Source organism: Semicossyphus pulcher, unplaced genomic scaffold, assembly GCF_022749685.1.
Source record: "Semicossyphus pulcher isolate SPU_LCO1_2020_fin unplaced genomic scaffold, fSemPul1.0.p SCAF_10, whole genome shotgun sequence".
NCBI classification, from domain to species: domain Eukaryota; kingdom Metazoa; phylum Chordata; class Actinopteri; order Labriformes; family Labridae; genus Semicossyphus; species Semicossyphus pulcher.
Genome location: NW_027211604.1, coordinates 22,479,082 through 22,496,802, shown reverse-complemented (window position 1 = coordinate 22,496,802; position 17,721 = coordinate 22,479,082). Strand labels below are relative to the sequence as shown.

General features: G+C 40.3%; 1 protein-coding gene across 1 annotated transcript; it reads left to right on the top strand.

Annotated features, from left to right (window-relative positions):
* Window positions 1-153: 153 nt before the first annotated feature.
* Window positions 154-14,520, top strand: rcc1l (RCC1 like). The gene is made up of 12 exons (XM_069675481.1): window positions 154-215; window positions 1,269-1,554; window positions 1,652-1,781; window positions 2,123-2,251; window positions 3,562-3,628; window positions 5,157-5,208; window positions 5,643-5,727; window positions 6,786-6,967; window positions 8,325-8,416; window positions 10,229-10,398; window positions 12,669-12,754; window positions 13,332-14,520. Exons 2-12 carry the CDS (start codon window positions 1,270-1,272, stop codon window positions 13,407-13,409), a joined length of 1,356 nt encoding a protein of 451 aa, XP_069531582.1. The 5' UTR covers window positions 154-215; window position 1,269; the 3' UTR covers window positions 13,410-14,520.
* The last annotated feature ends 3,201 nt before the right edge of the window (window positions 14,521-17,721 follow it).

Genomic DNA, 17,721 nt, shown 5'->3' with positions numbered 1-17,721 from the left:
GATGTGACAATGTTCACAGTACGGAGAGGAAGCATAACCGTAGAAGAAGAATAGCCTTTTCTCCTTCCTGGGTTAGGTTCAATTTAAGGTAAACAAACACGCGATAATGACATTGAAATATGTTATTACATTTTTTAAGGGATTCACATCAGTTTAATTGCAGCACCAATACGTAATTCAGCCGGTAAACCCCCTCGTCTGAACAGGAAGCTAAGGTAAGTTAACACGAGCTCAGTAACTGCATGTGCAAAAGCTGAGAGAACATGAGGTGAAACTCCGTTCATATTATTAATAATTTACTGCTGCCAATAACATTGTAAGAATTGTAATTTTATTGGAACATAACGAATGACCTCAAATGAATTACTAGAGGGTGCTTTCTAATTCGGCATTAATTACATTTGCCAAACATCACTTACTTTAGGATAACTTTCACTTATACTAATCGTTTCACGTGTTAGCTTGTGCATCGTTGTCAACCTGTGTTAGCTAACTGACAGTAACTGGTTAACGATACCAGTTACTCCGGGTCCTCTGGTCCCTCTTGACATTAAAATAAAATATCAACTTCATTAACTGACCGCATGCCGAATTTATCAAAAGCCCCTCATTATTATTCGCAGTCTTTAAAGTCACCTTAATTAGATATTTTATTGTCAGCAAGACTAAGGTGGCATAATTTGTATGAATAAGTAATGGGGATTTGGCGCCGTTACTTTTCTTCCCATCACAGTACAATGTACTGTTGTATGGCTTATTGACGCTGCCTATTACCTAAATTTCAACATCTCTCATTGCCAGTTCTTTTTTATGTATGAATGTAGATCATGTGTTATTTCTGCAAAAGAAATGCAATATGTTTGCAGCATTACTCCATCTATACTAGGCTGTTTTTACTGTTTCTTTCACACTAGTTGAACTAGTGAGTTTAGATATACACATATAATAAGGAGCATTTGTAAGTGGTAGTTAAACTTCTTCTGATATATTTAAACTCATTTTAAATCATGGAAGTAATCTCCCCCTATAAATTAAATGTTTAGAATTGACTTATGTCATTACTGCAGAAACAAATACCATAAAAAAGGTCTTTGATTTGTGGATTGTACATTTGTAATTGCTGATTCCTTATTATTATTGTTACAGTATATCCATCCCAAAATGTTTATTGAATCAGCTTGATTATTTTGCCTTCAAACCAAGAAAGATTGTGTTTTACTTTTACCTGCTGTTCATTTCAATTATGTGATCCTTGTTTCGTTCTACAGGATGGCTTTTCCATGTGTGCGACTTTGCACTCGACACATGAGTGCAGGGCTTCAAGTCTGCGGTTATGCAACCCTCAGTAAAGTCCCCAGACCCCAGGAGAAGAGCGGTAGCACTCCAGTTTTTCAGTATGTTGGCCAGCACAAAAAGCCCAACCACAAAGTGTTTGTTTGGGGCTTCAGCTTCACCGGTGCTCTGGGGATCCCCAGCTTTGTGGTGCCAGACAGCGGCCGGAAGAATCCCCGCAAATACCAGCTCAATCCTTACCGACTTGAGACGGCAGAGCAGGTGAAATCGTCTCAGAAAAATTATTAGTATGACATGGTTTGGACATGTTTAAGTGGTTTTGTAAGAGTTTAATCACCAGCTGTTCTTCCTGTTGTAGATATCTTCTGCTGCTTGTGGTTACGGCTTCACTCTAATCGCCTCCCCAACTAAAGATGTGATCAAGCTGTGGGGCATGGGCCTGAACAAGGACTCTCAGCTGGGCTTCCAGCGCACACAGCACAGCCGCCGTAAGAGCAAATAGGACCTAAAATACCAAACTTGATTCAGTCTGAATGTCTTCTCAACCTCATTTCTAACAAAAAAACTCTTACAACTCACCTTCTCTACCTGCCCATATTAGCCAATTGGACAAAAACACTACTTTAAACAAATGCTAATGTTTTCTCTTTTGATCTTTTACTGTATCTGTTGGTTTGCACCTGGCCTATATTTAGAATGGGATGTGCACAAAGACACCTCTCTGTTAACATCACACCATAGCCCACACTGTTTGACTGACAGGTGAAAATTACTAGCAGCACGTATCCTGCCTTACATCCCTGCCCTTTCTGCCTCCCTGCCTCTGCAGATCAGAGCTATGACTACGTGCTGGAGCCGTCCCCAGTGGCTCTGCCTCTTGTGGAGCCTCAGAAGACCAAAGTGGTTCAGGTCGCATGTGGCCGCGCTCACTCTCTCGTCCTTACAGATGAGGAGGGAGGTAAGAGACTCTTACGTTTAAACAGTATAAATCTGTGAAGGATTTTGAGAGCTTGCGAGTGTGTTTTAACCAGCTCCCTGTCATACTGTATGTCCTTTACATACTTCATTCTCCACTCACTGTAAATATTTGATTAGCAGGCAGCTGTTTAATCTGATCCCATTAAGGTCTTTTGGTCCACTCAGTCAATTAACATAAAGATGTTTTAGTGAAAACTTTTAAGTCACTAAAAGTCCAGTTAGTAGAGTTGATTCATGCCTCTTTTCTGCCCTTCTCGATGTTTAATTTTTATGACAGTGATAGATTTTTATTAATCTATTTTTAATCTTTTTTTCTTTTTTTTTTAAAAATATGTGGCATGTAAAAAAGGTGAAACATTCCTGTGTGTTCCATTTTTTTACTTTGCTTTTGGGGATTTAATTGCCAGATTTCTGAATGTAGTTTGGTCTGACAAAGGAGAGTAACGTGGCATTGCTCACCCTCAGTGTTGTCTACAGCTTAAACTATTAATCAAGTTACCAAATAGTCGATCGTCAGAAAAGTAATCATCAACCAATCGTGTGAGATTTATTGGTTTTAGCTTTTATACTAGTAAAAGTTAATTTCCACATTTTGAGCAAAATAAGAGTCGTGCTCTGGGAAATTGATTTTTTTTTTGTAGCAATAATAAAAAAAGTCATTACTTGCAGCTAGAGGGATACCATTTAGTGTTTAACAGACAACAATACTTTTATTGATCTGTTTTTTCTGTGTGCATTCAAGTGTTTCATTTATTTACCAGATTTTAAACTTTAGTTTGTCCTGATGAAGGAAAATAGCTTGTTTCATCGCTTACCCAAAGTGTGACTCAATTAAGTCCTTTTATTTCAAAGGAAACTTCAGTCAGTGAATCTCTGCAGGCTTCAGTCTGTCTGAATAACAAGACGTGACTGCTTCAAATGAAGCTCGGGGATCTTTTCTCAGACTCATTTATGGTCTGAATTTATCGGCTCATTCCTTCATGTCAGGCCAAAACTTTTCTCCCAAAACAAATCTTAACTTTGTCAATGGGGAATAAAACAAATAAAACTGTAATTGTTTTTTTTATCTATCAAAGTTTCCTGCAGGGTTTTGATTTTTACTAGAGCCTGGGACTAAATGCAGCAGCTTTCAGATGACAATAACACTTTTACATTTCACATAAAAAGAGTTTTTATCAGAACATTAAATTGGTCCTCTGTTGCTTATTCAGGATTTTAAAAACCTGCCTTATAAAAAGAAGGGAAACTTATCTCTGTCCCTCTCTTTGTTCTCTCCGTTTTCTCTTTTAGTTTTCAGTATGGGCAACAACGCGTACGGCCAGTGTGGACGGAGGATAGTTGAAGATGAAGTCTACAGGTTTGTCCTAAAGTGCTCCACGCACACAAACAAAAGGGCTGCTGCTTAGTCCAATATTATAAGATCATTTTCATACTTACCTTAGTTTTCATGTCACTTTACCAAAACATTTTCCATCTTAATTGCTGCTTGCAAATGATCAAGTTTTTTATATTTTGGGTTTTATTTTGGTATATTTAAAATTTGACCATCTTTTTTTATGGATGATGATGTCACTGACACTTCAACACCACTACAACCGTGTCAGACTGGGCAATAACAGAACAGTGAGATGAACCGGCACATTGCAAACAAGCCGATTTTGCATTTCTATAATCCAATATGATAACAGAGTTGGGCTGGAAAAAAGCAGATAGTTGATTAGTTCGCTGAACGGAAATGTTTTGTATTTTTTGATAAACTAGTATTTTGTGCCTCAGACTTTGATTTTTGTGCATATTACTGAAAAATGATCCTTAAATGAGCGATTTAATTTCATGAATGGACCATTACGCTGCTGGATTATTTGTAAAGGGAGCTACAAAAACAAAAGTAGAAAAACAGTTAAATAGAAAAAAGAGGGACACCGGGTGCTCACTGTAGCAAGGTGTTGCACTACAGGTGAATGCCAGGTGCTCTGAAGGCTTAAAAGTAAACTGTTGAGGGAGGGAAGCCACTGGGCTTTCTTCAGGCACACTTGCACCAAGCCAAGGATTTTATTTAAAATGCCTTTACTAAATCAGGGCATCTCGAATAAAAAAGATCAATATCAAAGAAATAAACACTGACCGTTTCCAACACTCGTCGGGTCTTCCTCAGGGCGTGGCTAGGAAGAGTCATGAAAAGAAAACTGAGAGATGCCCTGATTCAATAAAGGCATTTTAAACTAAATCTTTGATGCCTGAGCAGTCAAATAGTTTTGCTTCATGTAAAACCATGCTGTATGTACTTGGGAGACTTGGGCATACATGCAGCCACCTGCCATGATAACATCCAAGTTCCTCCAACAAAGATAGTTTGTCAAAGATCCTAATGGCGCATTTGGTCGACTTGTATTCTAAACCACTTTATTTGGAGGTAAATGTAAAAGTGAGCACATCTGGAATTTCAGTAATCCCTGAAAGTAGAGGTATGTGCAGCTCTGGTTATGGCAAACTGACATCATATATCTAACAAGATACAGTACGGTAATTATGGGGAAGACTCTCATGTTTACAAGATGCAGGCATTCACATTATCAGACAGTTTTACAGATCCTGTGCATGTTCAATAAACCGCTGCATCAATGTTTGTAATTTATATTGGACCCTGTTGAAATGTAAGCCTGAATAATCACTTTTATATAGCAATGTATATCCTGCATCATTTCTTACCCCATCTGATGAATAGACTACTGGTTATTCACTTCATGTGCTGTTGGCATCTGATAAGTTGTTTATCTGTGAGTTATGTTTGTAAAAATGCGAGTGAAGTAAAAGAAGGCTGAGAGGGAAATGACCTCTCCCCTCGAGTGATGGATCGGTTATTTTTCTGTTTCCTGTTCAAACAGCGGCAGTCACATCATTCACAAGATCGACAGCCTCAGCAGCAGAGTCGTCCAGGTGAGTGCAGCATTTATGTGAGCTGTCATGACAGATGGGACTTGTTATACGTCTCTTCCTGTCCTCTCCTGAGCGAGACCTTCAGGTGTACTAAACCCCAGATTGTGTCAGGATAGCGTGTATTTGGATTTCACAAACACCTGCTAACACTGACGCACATTAAAATGTCATTCTTCTTCCTGTTGGATGGATTTAATTTGATTTTGCATAATGTGTGCAGTGTGCATTTGCATGTAGATAACAGATAATGTTGATGTATTTCACGTGTCTTTTCGCTGTCAGTACACCTGCCTGGAGAGTGCACTTTAAAATGAGCCACGATAGCTTAAATGGCACAAAAAAGTCAATAAATGTGCACTGTCCCTTTAACTTTAAAAAACATGATTTGAATGGTATGTTAAGACTGAAGATTCATAGTTTTTTTTTCTTTCCAGGTGGCGTGTGGACAGGACCACAGCCTTTTCCTCACTGAGGCAGGAAAGGTGTTCTCATGCGGATGGGGCGCAGATGGACAGACGGGTTAGTGCACTTCAGAAAAAAGTGATTAAAGTTAGAATCTCAAAGATCTCAGTTTCGTTCTCTTTGGCGGCACCTATGGTGATAAATGGTAATTTCAGGAGCACACTTCCCAGATATCCAGACAGTGTTGCATGTGTGACGTCCACGGCTCCGGTTGTAACTCTTGATTTTCCTCGCTGACGGTCGCTTTCCTTTTTAGACTGTTTGCGTTGAATTCGTTTCTTTTTCTTTGGATTTCTTTTTGAAGTTGTATCTGTAGTCATCCATCTTTTCTTTGTTTGTTCAGCCATAGTAGATTACTGTTTACTCGCAACACTTGCAGAGAGCGGAAAAGCAGCCGCTTAGCGCCGCCTACCCTCTCTGGCAACCACTGCTGGCTGATTTGGCCGCTTGCGATTTTCTCTGCGAATGTTGCCACAGACACCCAGTCTGTAACACTGCAAATGCAAAAGCTTTCATCAGTGGGCCATAGGCTCAGTCACCATTGTGTAACCTCATTTGGGGATAGATAGTGACTTAACAGACATTTATTGAAATTACAAATCTTTAAGATTATCACTTTAAAGGTCGCAGCAGGGGCTGGGAGAGGCGGGGTACACCCTGGACTGATTGCCAGTCAGTCACAGGGCTGGCACATAGAGACAGACAACCACTCACACTCACAGGCAATTTCACCAATGTCGAGCATGTCTTTGGACTGTGGGGAGAAGCCGGAGTACCCAGAGAGAACCCACGCATGCACGGGGAGAACATGCAAACTCCACACGGAAAGGCCCACTACGTCTGAACCGGGATTTGAACCAGGAACCTTCTAGCTGTGAGGCCACAGTACTAATCACTGCACCATGCAGCCAAGAAGCACAATATCATAAGGGCATTTTTACTTTACTTTGTATTGCAGAAAGTGCAGATACATGCAAAGGCTTGGCAAACTTGCTGACATACTTGTATTATTTCTACTCCTGATGAATGCAAAATATAGAAAAGGTTTTTAAATTTCCTTTTATTAGTTTGACCAATAGGCCCCTGTATCAATCCTCCTCTTCCTTGTCTTCTAGGTCTGGGTCATCACAACGTCAGCTCCAGCCCGGTGGAGGTGGGAGGGGATCTGGCCGGAGTGGAGGTGCAGCAGATCAGCACGTACGGAGACTGCAGCCTGGCTGTGTCCAGGGACGGACATCTGTTTGGATGGGGCAACTCTGAATACCTGCAGCTGTCCTCCGTCACTGAGGCCACACAGGTGAGGAGAGCCAAGAGAAGAGTGGACGGGTTGGCTGGTGCAATAACACAATGACGGGACACTGGACTGGCAGGTTTTGGTATCTGAACCAGGCCTCTGTGTGGCTGCTCAAGTGGCACAAAGAGCTGCTCGATGGATCTGCTGGGTTTTATTTCCACCTGTCAGTCATCTGTCCTGGCTGTCGAAAGCTCTTTTCAAGGTTCTCGGTTCACAGCAGCAAACAGTCAGATACGCAAAATATGATGTTTGAGCTTGTTAAACCAAAATCTTAAACCTGCCTTTCTTTGTTCAGTCACGCTTGCTCACACGTCCTGCTCATCAAACTCGCTTGTGGTTTATGTGCTTGTTCAAACTTGATGAATGCCACCTGTTCATTTGAAGTGTTTTTAGTAAAACGTGTTCATTAGCATAATTAACATGCCCTGAAATAAGAGGCTGCTTTTGGCTAACTATTCTGCTTTAATTCACTGTTTAATTCACAAAAAGGTCACCAATGAGTCATTGCAGAGCTGCACCAGGGACAAGAAATAAAGAAGGAATGGTTTGACGTACATATGTATATTTTGTGACATAAAGTGGTCCATTTCTTAGATGGGTGCTGATGAAACCAAGAGAATATATTTAATCAAACTACGTCTTTTATTTGTGTTTTGATTCAGATACTATTAGAAGAAAAATAACATAATGTAGGTTTAAATCACTCCTACATGTAACTGATGAATGAATTTTGCATGAGACCCAGTGTGTGGAAGCAACACGAGAAGGACAGTCACCTCATTGTAGAGAGAAAAATACTCAATTTCTAATATTTGGGAATTTAAACCGATTATCTTGAAGATCTCAGTTTCGTTCTCTTTGGCGGCACCTATGGTGATAAATGGTAATTGTGGGAGCCCATTTCCCAGATATCCAGACAGTGTCGCATGTGTGACGTCCTTGGTTGGCTCTGGTTGTAATTCTTGATTTTCCTCGCTGACGGTCGCTTTCCTAATTAGACTGTTTGCTCCATCTGAGCGTCGAGTTTGTTTCTTTTTCTTTGGATTTTCACTTATTTTTGAAGTTGTATCTGTAACCATCGATGTTTTCTTTGTTTTTTCAGCCATAGTAGATTACTGTTTACTCGCAAAACTTGCAGAGCTCGGCTTAGCCTAGCTCCGCCTACCCTCTCTGCTGGCTGATGGAAAACGCGCCACTAACTGGGCGCTGCTTGTGTTTTTTTCCGCAAAAGTCACCACAGACACCCAGTCTGTAATACTGCAAATGCAAAGGCTTTCATCAGTGGGCCATAGGCTCAGTCACCATTGTGTGCAGCAAACTCTTCCCTAAACCACTTATATGCCTTTTCTTTATGTTTCAGATCAACTCTCCTCGACGTCTTCCTCTGAAAGGCTGTGGAAAAGTAGTCCAGGCTGCATGTGGAGGCACACAGGTGGCCATTCTTAACGGTCAGTTCACACCCGAAGCACACAAGTCAAACATGGACATAGAGTGATTGAATTACAGAGCTGCAAATATAAAAAGAGACTGTTTAGATGTACTGCCTGCATGAAGGAGCTTTTACTGAATTGAGCCAAGAACAGGCGACATCTACTCACACTTTTTAGCTACAAAACTCTTGAGTTTAATGTGAGAGGAGAGACTCCGCACAAGGCCTCTTGGGGTCATCACAGATCACAGTTTTGTGCATGTGGATTTTACGATACACACTGCTCCACCACCGACTGTTCCTGGTAAACATTTGTGTAAGATATAAACTGTAAATCGAATGTATCCAGTCTCTGTGGTGTTTCCCTGTTAATGCTGTTTAAATGAGAGCTGAGTCAACCAGCAGGCAAATGTTCCGCCTCTTTAATCTTTTAATGGACTATTGTAAGGGAGTGTTAATGTTCACAGCTACTAAAAAAAGGTTTATATTTATTAAGAGTCTCTAAGCAGACTGGCCATAAATTCTCAGGGTGCTGTTTGCTTGTTCCCACTTTTAGACTTAGAAATAAAAGCATTTTATCCACTTTCTTAAGAAGTTACTTTTGTACAGTAAAACACAAGAAAAGATGTGGCACCATCATAGTTTTTAAATGAAGAAAATTGTAACTGTATGTATTTACTTTTTCGGCCTTGCAAGAAGCTTGCCAATGTTTACCCACAGCTTTCTATGCAAATTAAGAATTGGATTAATGTCCTGATGAGATTTAAGCTATTTAGCAACTTTGGCATCATCATAAATTTGCATGTTAAACTGAATTTACCATATTTTTAGCTTATACACACAAAGTCCTCGCATCGAGGTGTTGTTTATTTCTACATTTTGCATTTTACTGAATTAAACTGAAGATGAGATGAGAATTTTCGACTGACTGAAAAAGTGATGTCAAACTCTTTTCTAGTCTTCTAGTAGGGAATTGTAGATTCTTGATAAATACCGGCTCTGATCATAAGAACAGCTTTATAAAATTAGAACATATTAATATACATACAGGGGCGCTGGTTTTGGCTCGTGGGCGCCCCATGTGCATTTATGCAGTGGCCGCAGGTCCAACTCCCATCCTCAGCCCTTTGCTGCATGTTGTCCCCCGCTCTCTTCTCCCAGTATTTCTCCCAGAACTCTTCCGCTGTCCTATAAATAAAAATGCCCAAAAATAGAATCTAAAAAAAAGAATATATAGATATTAAATCATTTATACATATCTTATGTGTTAATACGCAGATTAATTCTTATGGGTTATACTGAAATATCTCAACAAATGAGCTTATGTGAATAAGCACGTTAGTCGACTAACAATCTACCCAAACATGCTTAACCTTGTACCAGCAGCTATCATCAGCATGTTAGTGTTGCCATTGTGGTTATGTTAGCATGCTGATATCAGCATTTAGCTCAGAGCAATGCTGTGCTGCCAGCATGCCTGTAGACGCTTAAAGGAGCAGTTTGGTTCTCCAGGGCTCATTGGAGAAGCGAACAGCATCCTCCAAAGGCACAGAGCGAAATTGCATTATTTTTCTACCATAATGGCATTAGCTCCCCATAATAGCATGATAGGACTGAGGTTGAAAATCGGTGAACTGGCCCTTTATTGCTGTTTCATGCCAGGCTTAAGTATGTCTCATGTTTGCACTGGTAAAGAAAAAAATGTGTTTGGTGTATAAATAGCTTTAAACAATTAGTATAAAATATTTGCTATATGCACGTTCTCTGTCTTGTTTCCATGAGTATAAACATCATGATAAGTCATCATCAGTGCGCCTCTGACTCTTTTCAGACAGAGGAGAGGTGTTTGTTTGGGGTTACGGCATCCTCGGAAAAGGCCCCAAACTATCCGAATCCTCGACCCCAGAGATGATCCCCCCCACGCTGTTTGGACGCTCAGAGTTCAACCCCTCAGTAGCCGTCACCAGGGTCAGGTGTGGCCTCACCCACTTTGCTGCAGTGACAGGTGAGCATGTGTCACGTTAACAGTATTGTTTTTCAGACATAAAGTTTCACTCGATCTCATCCCACCATGACAGACAAGTTTTAATGAGCCTTCTTAGCAATATTTCTTCATATTCATATTTCTTGAACTTTCAAATATCCGCGCGAGTCGCCTCGACCTCGAGCAAGAAAAGGAGATGGAAACTTAAAATTAATAAGCAGACTGGATCAGACAGACTTTACTGAAGTGCTAAAAGTGAGACACGAATGTCTGGAGGAGTTTACTGTTGAGTCAGGTAATTTAGTCTGTTTATTGCGCTGAAGGAAAAGAGTCTGTCGCTCGTCTGGTTTTTATCTCTGAAGTAGCAGCCTGAGAGAAGACGCTCCGTAAATGATGTGAACAGCGGAGGACTAACTGAAAAGACCTTTAAGCCACTTTTCATGAGTCAGACTCAGCTTCTAAACCAGCGAGAACATAAAAGTTAAAGTATTTGTGACAATATCAGTCGTCGCAAATACTTTTTAGTTCGGGGGGTCACTCTGATTAAATATACTTCAGCCTCAGGCCCTGTGAATATACAAAGAGCCTCATTCACCTTCATTAGACTTTAAAAAACATCATATAATACAAACTGTGATGCAGACTCGCAGCGCTGAGAGGGCGAAAGCACGGGCACGAGGGAGGGAGCGGGTGATCGCGCACTGAAGTGATGACGTGATGAACAACTTAGTTTGACCATGAAGCCTGATGATCCTCTGCAGCTGTGTGTCAAATATATGAGCCACACAGCCGACTGGAGTCTCTGTTCACAGTGACAGACAGACAGAAAGATCTGTGTTATTAAACGTCTGTGTCCTCCCCGTGCTGCGTTATTATAAACTATGATGAACTGATCGCAGATTACAGCTCCTGCTCGTGTCATTCACAGCATGTGGAGACGAAGTTTATGCTTCATATTATTAACTGTGCGCGGAAATACGGACAGATGATGATCTTATTGAGCCAGGTACAGACCATGAGAAACCCACAGATCTGTGTTATATCTACTCGTCTCCTAACGTCTGTGCTTAAAGTAATAATCTCAAACTTTTTAATTTAAATAAATGTCTGTTAAGTCACAATCTATCGCCGAATGAGAACACAAAAGCCTTTGCATCGCAGTATTACAGACTGGGTGTCTTTGGTGACATTCGCAGAGAAAATCACAAGCGGCGCCCAGTTAGTGACGTGTTTTCCATCAGCCAGCAGTGGTTGGTCTAACAGAGAGGGTAGGCGGAGCTAAGCAGCTGCTTTTCCGGTCTCTGCAAGTGTTGCAAGTAAACAGTAATTTACTATGGCTGAACAAACAAAGAAAAGATGGATGACTACAGATACAACTTCAGCAATAAGTGAAAATCCAAAGAAAAAGAAACAAATTTGACGCTCAGGTGAAGGCAAACAGTCTGAAAAGGAAAGCAACCGTCAGTGAGGAAAATCAAGAGATACGACCGGAGCCAACCGTGGACGTCACACATGCAACCCTGTCTGGAAACTGAGATCTTCGAGATTATAACTTTAATGTCTTGGTTTGTCCCACTAACAATCTAAACTTCAGAAATATTTGACTTTGATGAAACAAGAGAAGCAGCACAGCTTGTCCTTAAAATTCTCAGTTGATTAATTAATTCGAGTTATTCATTAATTTATTAGTGCGAGTAATTTTCTGGGTGAATGACTTCTACTTGAGTGTTTGCTACGTTATTGTTCCACTTCATCAGATTTCAGTGGGAAAAAAATTCCTTTTTACTTCATTACTTAAAAAAAAGTCAGGCTCATCAATCCTGCAAAAGCACAATTTGTTGTACGATTTTAATATAGTTTATAAACAAACAGACGTTGTTTCCTTGAAACAGAGCCCTGGCTAGCTGTTTCCCCTTGATTCTAGGCTTTATGTAAGCTAAGTTAAACGTCTGCTGGCTGTAGCTTCATATTAACTTTAGAGACATGAGAGTGGTCTGAATTTTCTCAGTGCACTCTCTGCAACAAAACTGGATAAGTGCACATTCCAAAATTGTGAATAGTTTCTTTTACACATGTAAGTCCTTCTGGAGAGGCTCATTATAATGAAGTTGTCTGTTTTTGAAGGTCTAGTCTGAACATAAGCTTTGATTTCTGATTATTTTTCTCTTCTGCATGCCCCAAAGATGATCCCTGTAAAAGCTCTGCCTTGTTTTAAACTGCAGCTGCCCTGTGCTCCGGCTCAGCGTGCGCTCAGTCCCACAGCGTGACGATGTTTGATGGTTTCTCTGCAGATCGGGGCGAGCTCTTCGTCTGGGGGAAGAATGTGAGGGGTTGTTTGGGCATCGGGAAGAGAGACGACCAGTACTTCCCATGGAGAGTAAGACAACACTGATTCAATATTAGTTATGCAAACAAAAGAGTCCAGCATGCAGGCGGCGTACTGTGTAGAGGAAACAGGACACCAAGTTGAGCTTCGTCTCACTTCTTCTTTCTGTAAATGTGAATAAGATGCACTGAATGTAACTGCACATGTTTCCCTTGTATATCAGCAACAGCTGTTAACTGTTAGACATTTGTGCTGCATATTTTTTTTATAATTTTAGGCTCACAAGTCCTTAAAATTCTAATTAAATGTTCGTAATAAAGTCATCTGAGCAAAATGATGTTTATAAGCAGCTGTATGTGGTAAGAAACTGCATGTTTTAGGATCAGAAATAACATTTTCTGGGTCTAAAAATCTCCCTCCTTGTTGAGATTTCTGCTACTTGTCTTATAAAAGCATCAACTCAAGACTTTTTTAAGGATTTGAAGGTGCACAGCTCTTACTGCTACTATTATAGGTGGCTTTTTTCACATTAGAGTTAAAAAAAGTGCAGAAAGTGCAGAAATTCTTTTTATTTGTATGATGTCAGTGATATAATTATTCAAATTTCCTCTGTGTGATTCTCCGTCAGGTGACAGTGCCGGGTCAAGTGGTGGACATAGCGTGTGGTGTTGACCACATGGTGGCGCTGGTGAAGTCCCTCATCTGAGCTCCTGCGACCACCAGCAGCGAAAGAAAGGCTGGATGTTTGGCTGACCCCCCCTGGCCCCTTAGGGAGACGATGGGGGGCCACACTGGAGTCGTGAAGCAGCTGCTCTCTGCGGGCATCAGACCCTCGTGTCCCTCCGTCCTGCAGTGACGTCAAACAGAGCAGAGACGTCGATTCTGCAGCACACAGAGTCTGACACGCTCACTTTATCCTGCATGAAGGACTGAGGAAAAGACATCAAAAGACAACTTTCGGTTTGTGATGATTTGAGCTGAAATTATCAATTAAACTTTTTTTTTTCTTGCACAACAGAGAGAAAACGAGAATAGTTCTATAGTTGCAGCGTTTCTGGAGTGAAATTTGCTGCTTTTCTCAATTTTATTTAACTGTAAACCGAATTTACAAAATGAGACAGCTTGGACCCCAAGAAACTAATTAGATTGTCTGTCTTGCTTTATAAAGACAAAATAATAAAACTGAAGACGAATCAATAAGGAAAGTTTATTAAAGCAGCAATTATTAAAACATTTAATTGTTTTTGCCAACACTTCTGTCATTTGGTTTCTATATTTACTTTGTTCAATATAATGTAACTTAAAATGATGGCCACGACTCATAAATATGACCCACATTGTGATAAAATTCCCTCTTTATGGTGCTTAAAGCTGTAAAATGCTGTTTCCTTTTACTCTCACATGTTAATTTGCTGCTACTAGAGAAATTGGCTCTAGTGTAAGACGTTTCACTGCAGAATCAACCAGCTCTTGCGGTTTGAGACACAATATTTTGTGTGCGGGTCTGTGACATGTTTGTAAAACATTTGAGCAACCTGTGAGAGCTAAACAATCCACAACAAAATGATTACCTCACTGCCAACTGCAGACAGAGGTGAAGGCTCTCTGCCAGAGAAAACAGGTTCTGAGGAGTCAATTTAACAATATGCACTCATGTTTCACCTCCGTGTGTTCATGCTGCTTCATAAACAGCTTCAGGAAACTACAAACATGGCCTCCTCACCACTTTGAAGGATGGATAGAGGCTTTTGTACAATGAAAAACAAGACTAGGTCAAAACCTAGTATGTGGCTGATCGCATCAGGTCAATGTGCGCTTTTGTGGGCAATGTGTTACAAGGATTGTAGGACGTAGGTGAGGACAGTGGACGAGCAGCGGAGGAGCAGCCCCGCCTACTCCCTGAACAAAGTATCCAGAGCCGTATAGACAGAGAGTCGCATCAGTGGAGGTCCAATATGCTCCATGATCTGCCATTGCGATGTCGCAACTCTCTCTCTCTACGGCTGTGAAAGTACCGTTGCTCACTCACTCACTCACAGACAGACCCGTGTGTAGGGCTGACCCCGGCGGTCAGCCATTATTGACCGTTTTCTGTGCTGTACCTTGAGGATGACTCCACTCCCCCACAGTGTTGGTTTGATGACACAATATGCAATGCAGGAAGTAAAAAATGTTTTTAATTTCCACTGAAGTTATGTGTGTAAGGGAATTTCTGCCACTCATAAATGAGTATACAGGGCGCTGGTTTGGCTCAGTTGGTAGAGCAGACGCCCCATATACAGAGACTACAGTCCTCAATGCACTGATCGCAGGTTCAACTTCAGATCTGCCAGTCATTTGGTGCATGTCATCCCCCACTCTCTCCTGCCCACATTTCCTGTCTCTCTTCAGTTCTATGTTGTAAAGCCAAAAATAGATCATCTTTAAAAAAAAATTAAATAAATGGATGTCCTTTCAGTGTTGAAGGTAAATGTAGTCTTGTGAACCAGTACATTCCTCCATTAGTGCTCGGACTCATTTCTTTGAGCCTAAGTGACTTCAAACACGGCCGGGGCGGTCGCATAACCAATGTATAAATATGTGTATAAAATCATTAAAATAATGAAATAACGAATAAAATGAGAGTTAAAATAATTCCTTTGTCAAAAAAAGTTAAATGATGTTGATTTATCAGAATCTTTGTGAAAGCACACATAAAAATTACTTTTAAAGGGGATCAAAAGAAGAATTTGTTTATAGAGAAGCATATAATTTAATACAGTTTCTAATTATAAATTGATTTTAAACGAGTGTTTACTTGGATTTAAATGGGGAATATTCCTCTGTAAATGAGCCAACACTTTCTTGTCATAATCACAAAATTAAATAGATATTTGCAGAAACTTTTAACAGTTAATTATAAAAATAAAAAACTGTCCTAATCCTAATTTAAACACTCATTACATTGGACTTTCTGAAGCTGATCTTGACTGTAACCTTGACTGTTATTTCTCGCTGACTGTTCCAGCTTCATTCTCACAGCACAGTGAGTGTAGCTGGACTCAATCACGCTCTTATTGTTGTGCTGTGTTCTCCCCACTGACTTCCTGTATTTTGAGGCCCATTCATCATCGTGACGACTGGAGGCCCCTCAGAGAGAATGGAAATGTATTTATGACAAAAGTACTGAGTGAGCATAAAACATCCAACCTGTGATTCTTCTGTGAGGCACAATGTGAGAAAAGTCAGGGACCATTTGTAAGCACAAAGAGGTTTGACAGAAAACAATCTCCTGCAGCTGTTTGGTCACATTAGAGAAAGTGAGGGTGCTTTAGAGGGGTTAACATGCTCAGTCTATGGAGCTGAACTATCCCGGCTTTTCAAACATCCAGTATTACAACCAGAATTCTTCCTTTCTTTCTGTCTGTCCCTGTCGAAGCTATAAAGCCTATAATGATACTAAACCAAAAGGCCCATCCGAGAGTATAGCCCTTTATGCCACCACACTGAACCAAACAGCGCCGTCATTTTGGTGCTCCAGTGTGTGATTTTAGCGTTCTGGAGTAGAAGCATGATGTACCTTTTACACAGCCAGTGAGGTGTACCCATCCTGTGTGAAAGGGGCTTATATTAAAGGTAACCTGCATAGTTTTTGACCACTAGGAGCGCTGTTGAGCCATGTGTTTACTGGTAGTTCCCTGCTTTGTTTCCATCCACACAAGGAGGCATGTGTACATATTCTGCTGTTTGTTACATGTGATAAACATTTGGGTTTATGGGGTAACAACCAATTGCATAACAATGTGCTGACAAAGGCAAATAAAAAAAAAAAGTTGCAAATCTACACATCCAGTGGTAACGTTGCAACATTAGCATCATCCAGAGTCACTTTCTTTACACATGGTGAATTAAAGTTTAATATTTACTCTCTTTTGCTCTGTTTCTTACAATGGAGTATTAGGGCCACATTTTAAATAAAAAATATCTGAGAATAAAGATGTAATTTTATGAGAAAAAAGCCCAAAATGTAGGTTATGGTTAGCTGGTTATGTTATTTTGAAGGGTTGTGCTAAAATAACTAAAATCATGAGGCATTTTGAAATAAAATGTCTTCTCAGAGTCCTGATACTTATGAAAAAGTGGTGCCGATGTGCCAAAAAATGAACTATTTTGTATTTGTGAAACCTATACTAAATAAAAAAGCTGTGTAATGTGCTTGCACAGTCTACAGCGAAACCTAGGAGACTAGGAGATCTCACGTTTTATGGCGAGGCATGCTTTGTTACGCTTTCATGCTACCAGGTGTGTTCAATAAATATAACTCCGGCTAAAGTTTTATTAATACCTTCACAAGATGCCACACGTTCCTCATTTTAGCGCAGGCGGCTGGCTGCTCCTCTCATATTACCCTTATAAAAACTTTTAAGCAATAACCGAAAATTACGACTTTATTCTCATAAATTTAAGACTTTAATCTCGTAATATTATGACTTTATTCTCTTACAACTTTCTTTTAGTAAAATTACAACTTTATTTTCCTAATCTCAGATTTTCTTTTCTTTAATACTTAATACTATTGGCTACCAACTCCTGATATGATATCTGGCTCTTAAGCTGCTAAAAACCCCACTATGAGTACCAGTGTATGGCTAACTGTGTCTACCTTTGTTGTTCAGAAGAAGTACTGCAGTGCACTGCCTGCTGAAATTGCTGCAAGGCTAAACAATGAACTGAAAAGTGCTATTAAGCTCTTTAAAGCCAAGGAGAGCAAAAGAATCAGGAGATGATTCTCTGTAGGACTCCAGTAAAGGCTAGTTAACTCATCCTGTTTTTTCACACAAGCTTTTTAAATGTCCAAAACAAGCAGTCATCGTTTATGAATGTAGACGTTATGAACACCTGCAGTTAAAAACAGTGCAGCAAAATAACTAAACATTTGAGCTTTCACATCCAGAAATACTGACGCCAGCATCCTATGTGTCATCATGTGAGTGTGTGTGTGTTTGCAATATAGGAAAATGTGTTGTTACTGCTGTCTG

Coding starts and splice junctions, on each gene's coding strand:
- rcc1l (XM_069675481.1), top strand. CDS start 1,270: ATGGCTTTTCCATGTGTGCGACTTTGCACTCGACACATGAGTGCAGGG. Junction 1,782..2,122: donor GCGCACACAGCACAGCCGCC/GTAAGAGCAAAT, acceptor CTGCCTCTGCAG/ATCAGAGCTATGACTACGTG. Junction 8,417..10,228: donor GTGGCCATTCTTAACGGTCA/GTTCACACCCGA, acceptor CTTTTCAGACAG/AGGAGAGGTGTTTGTTTGGG.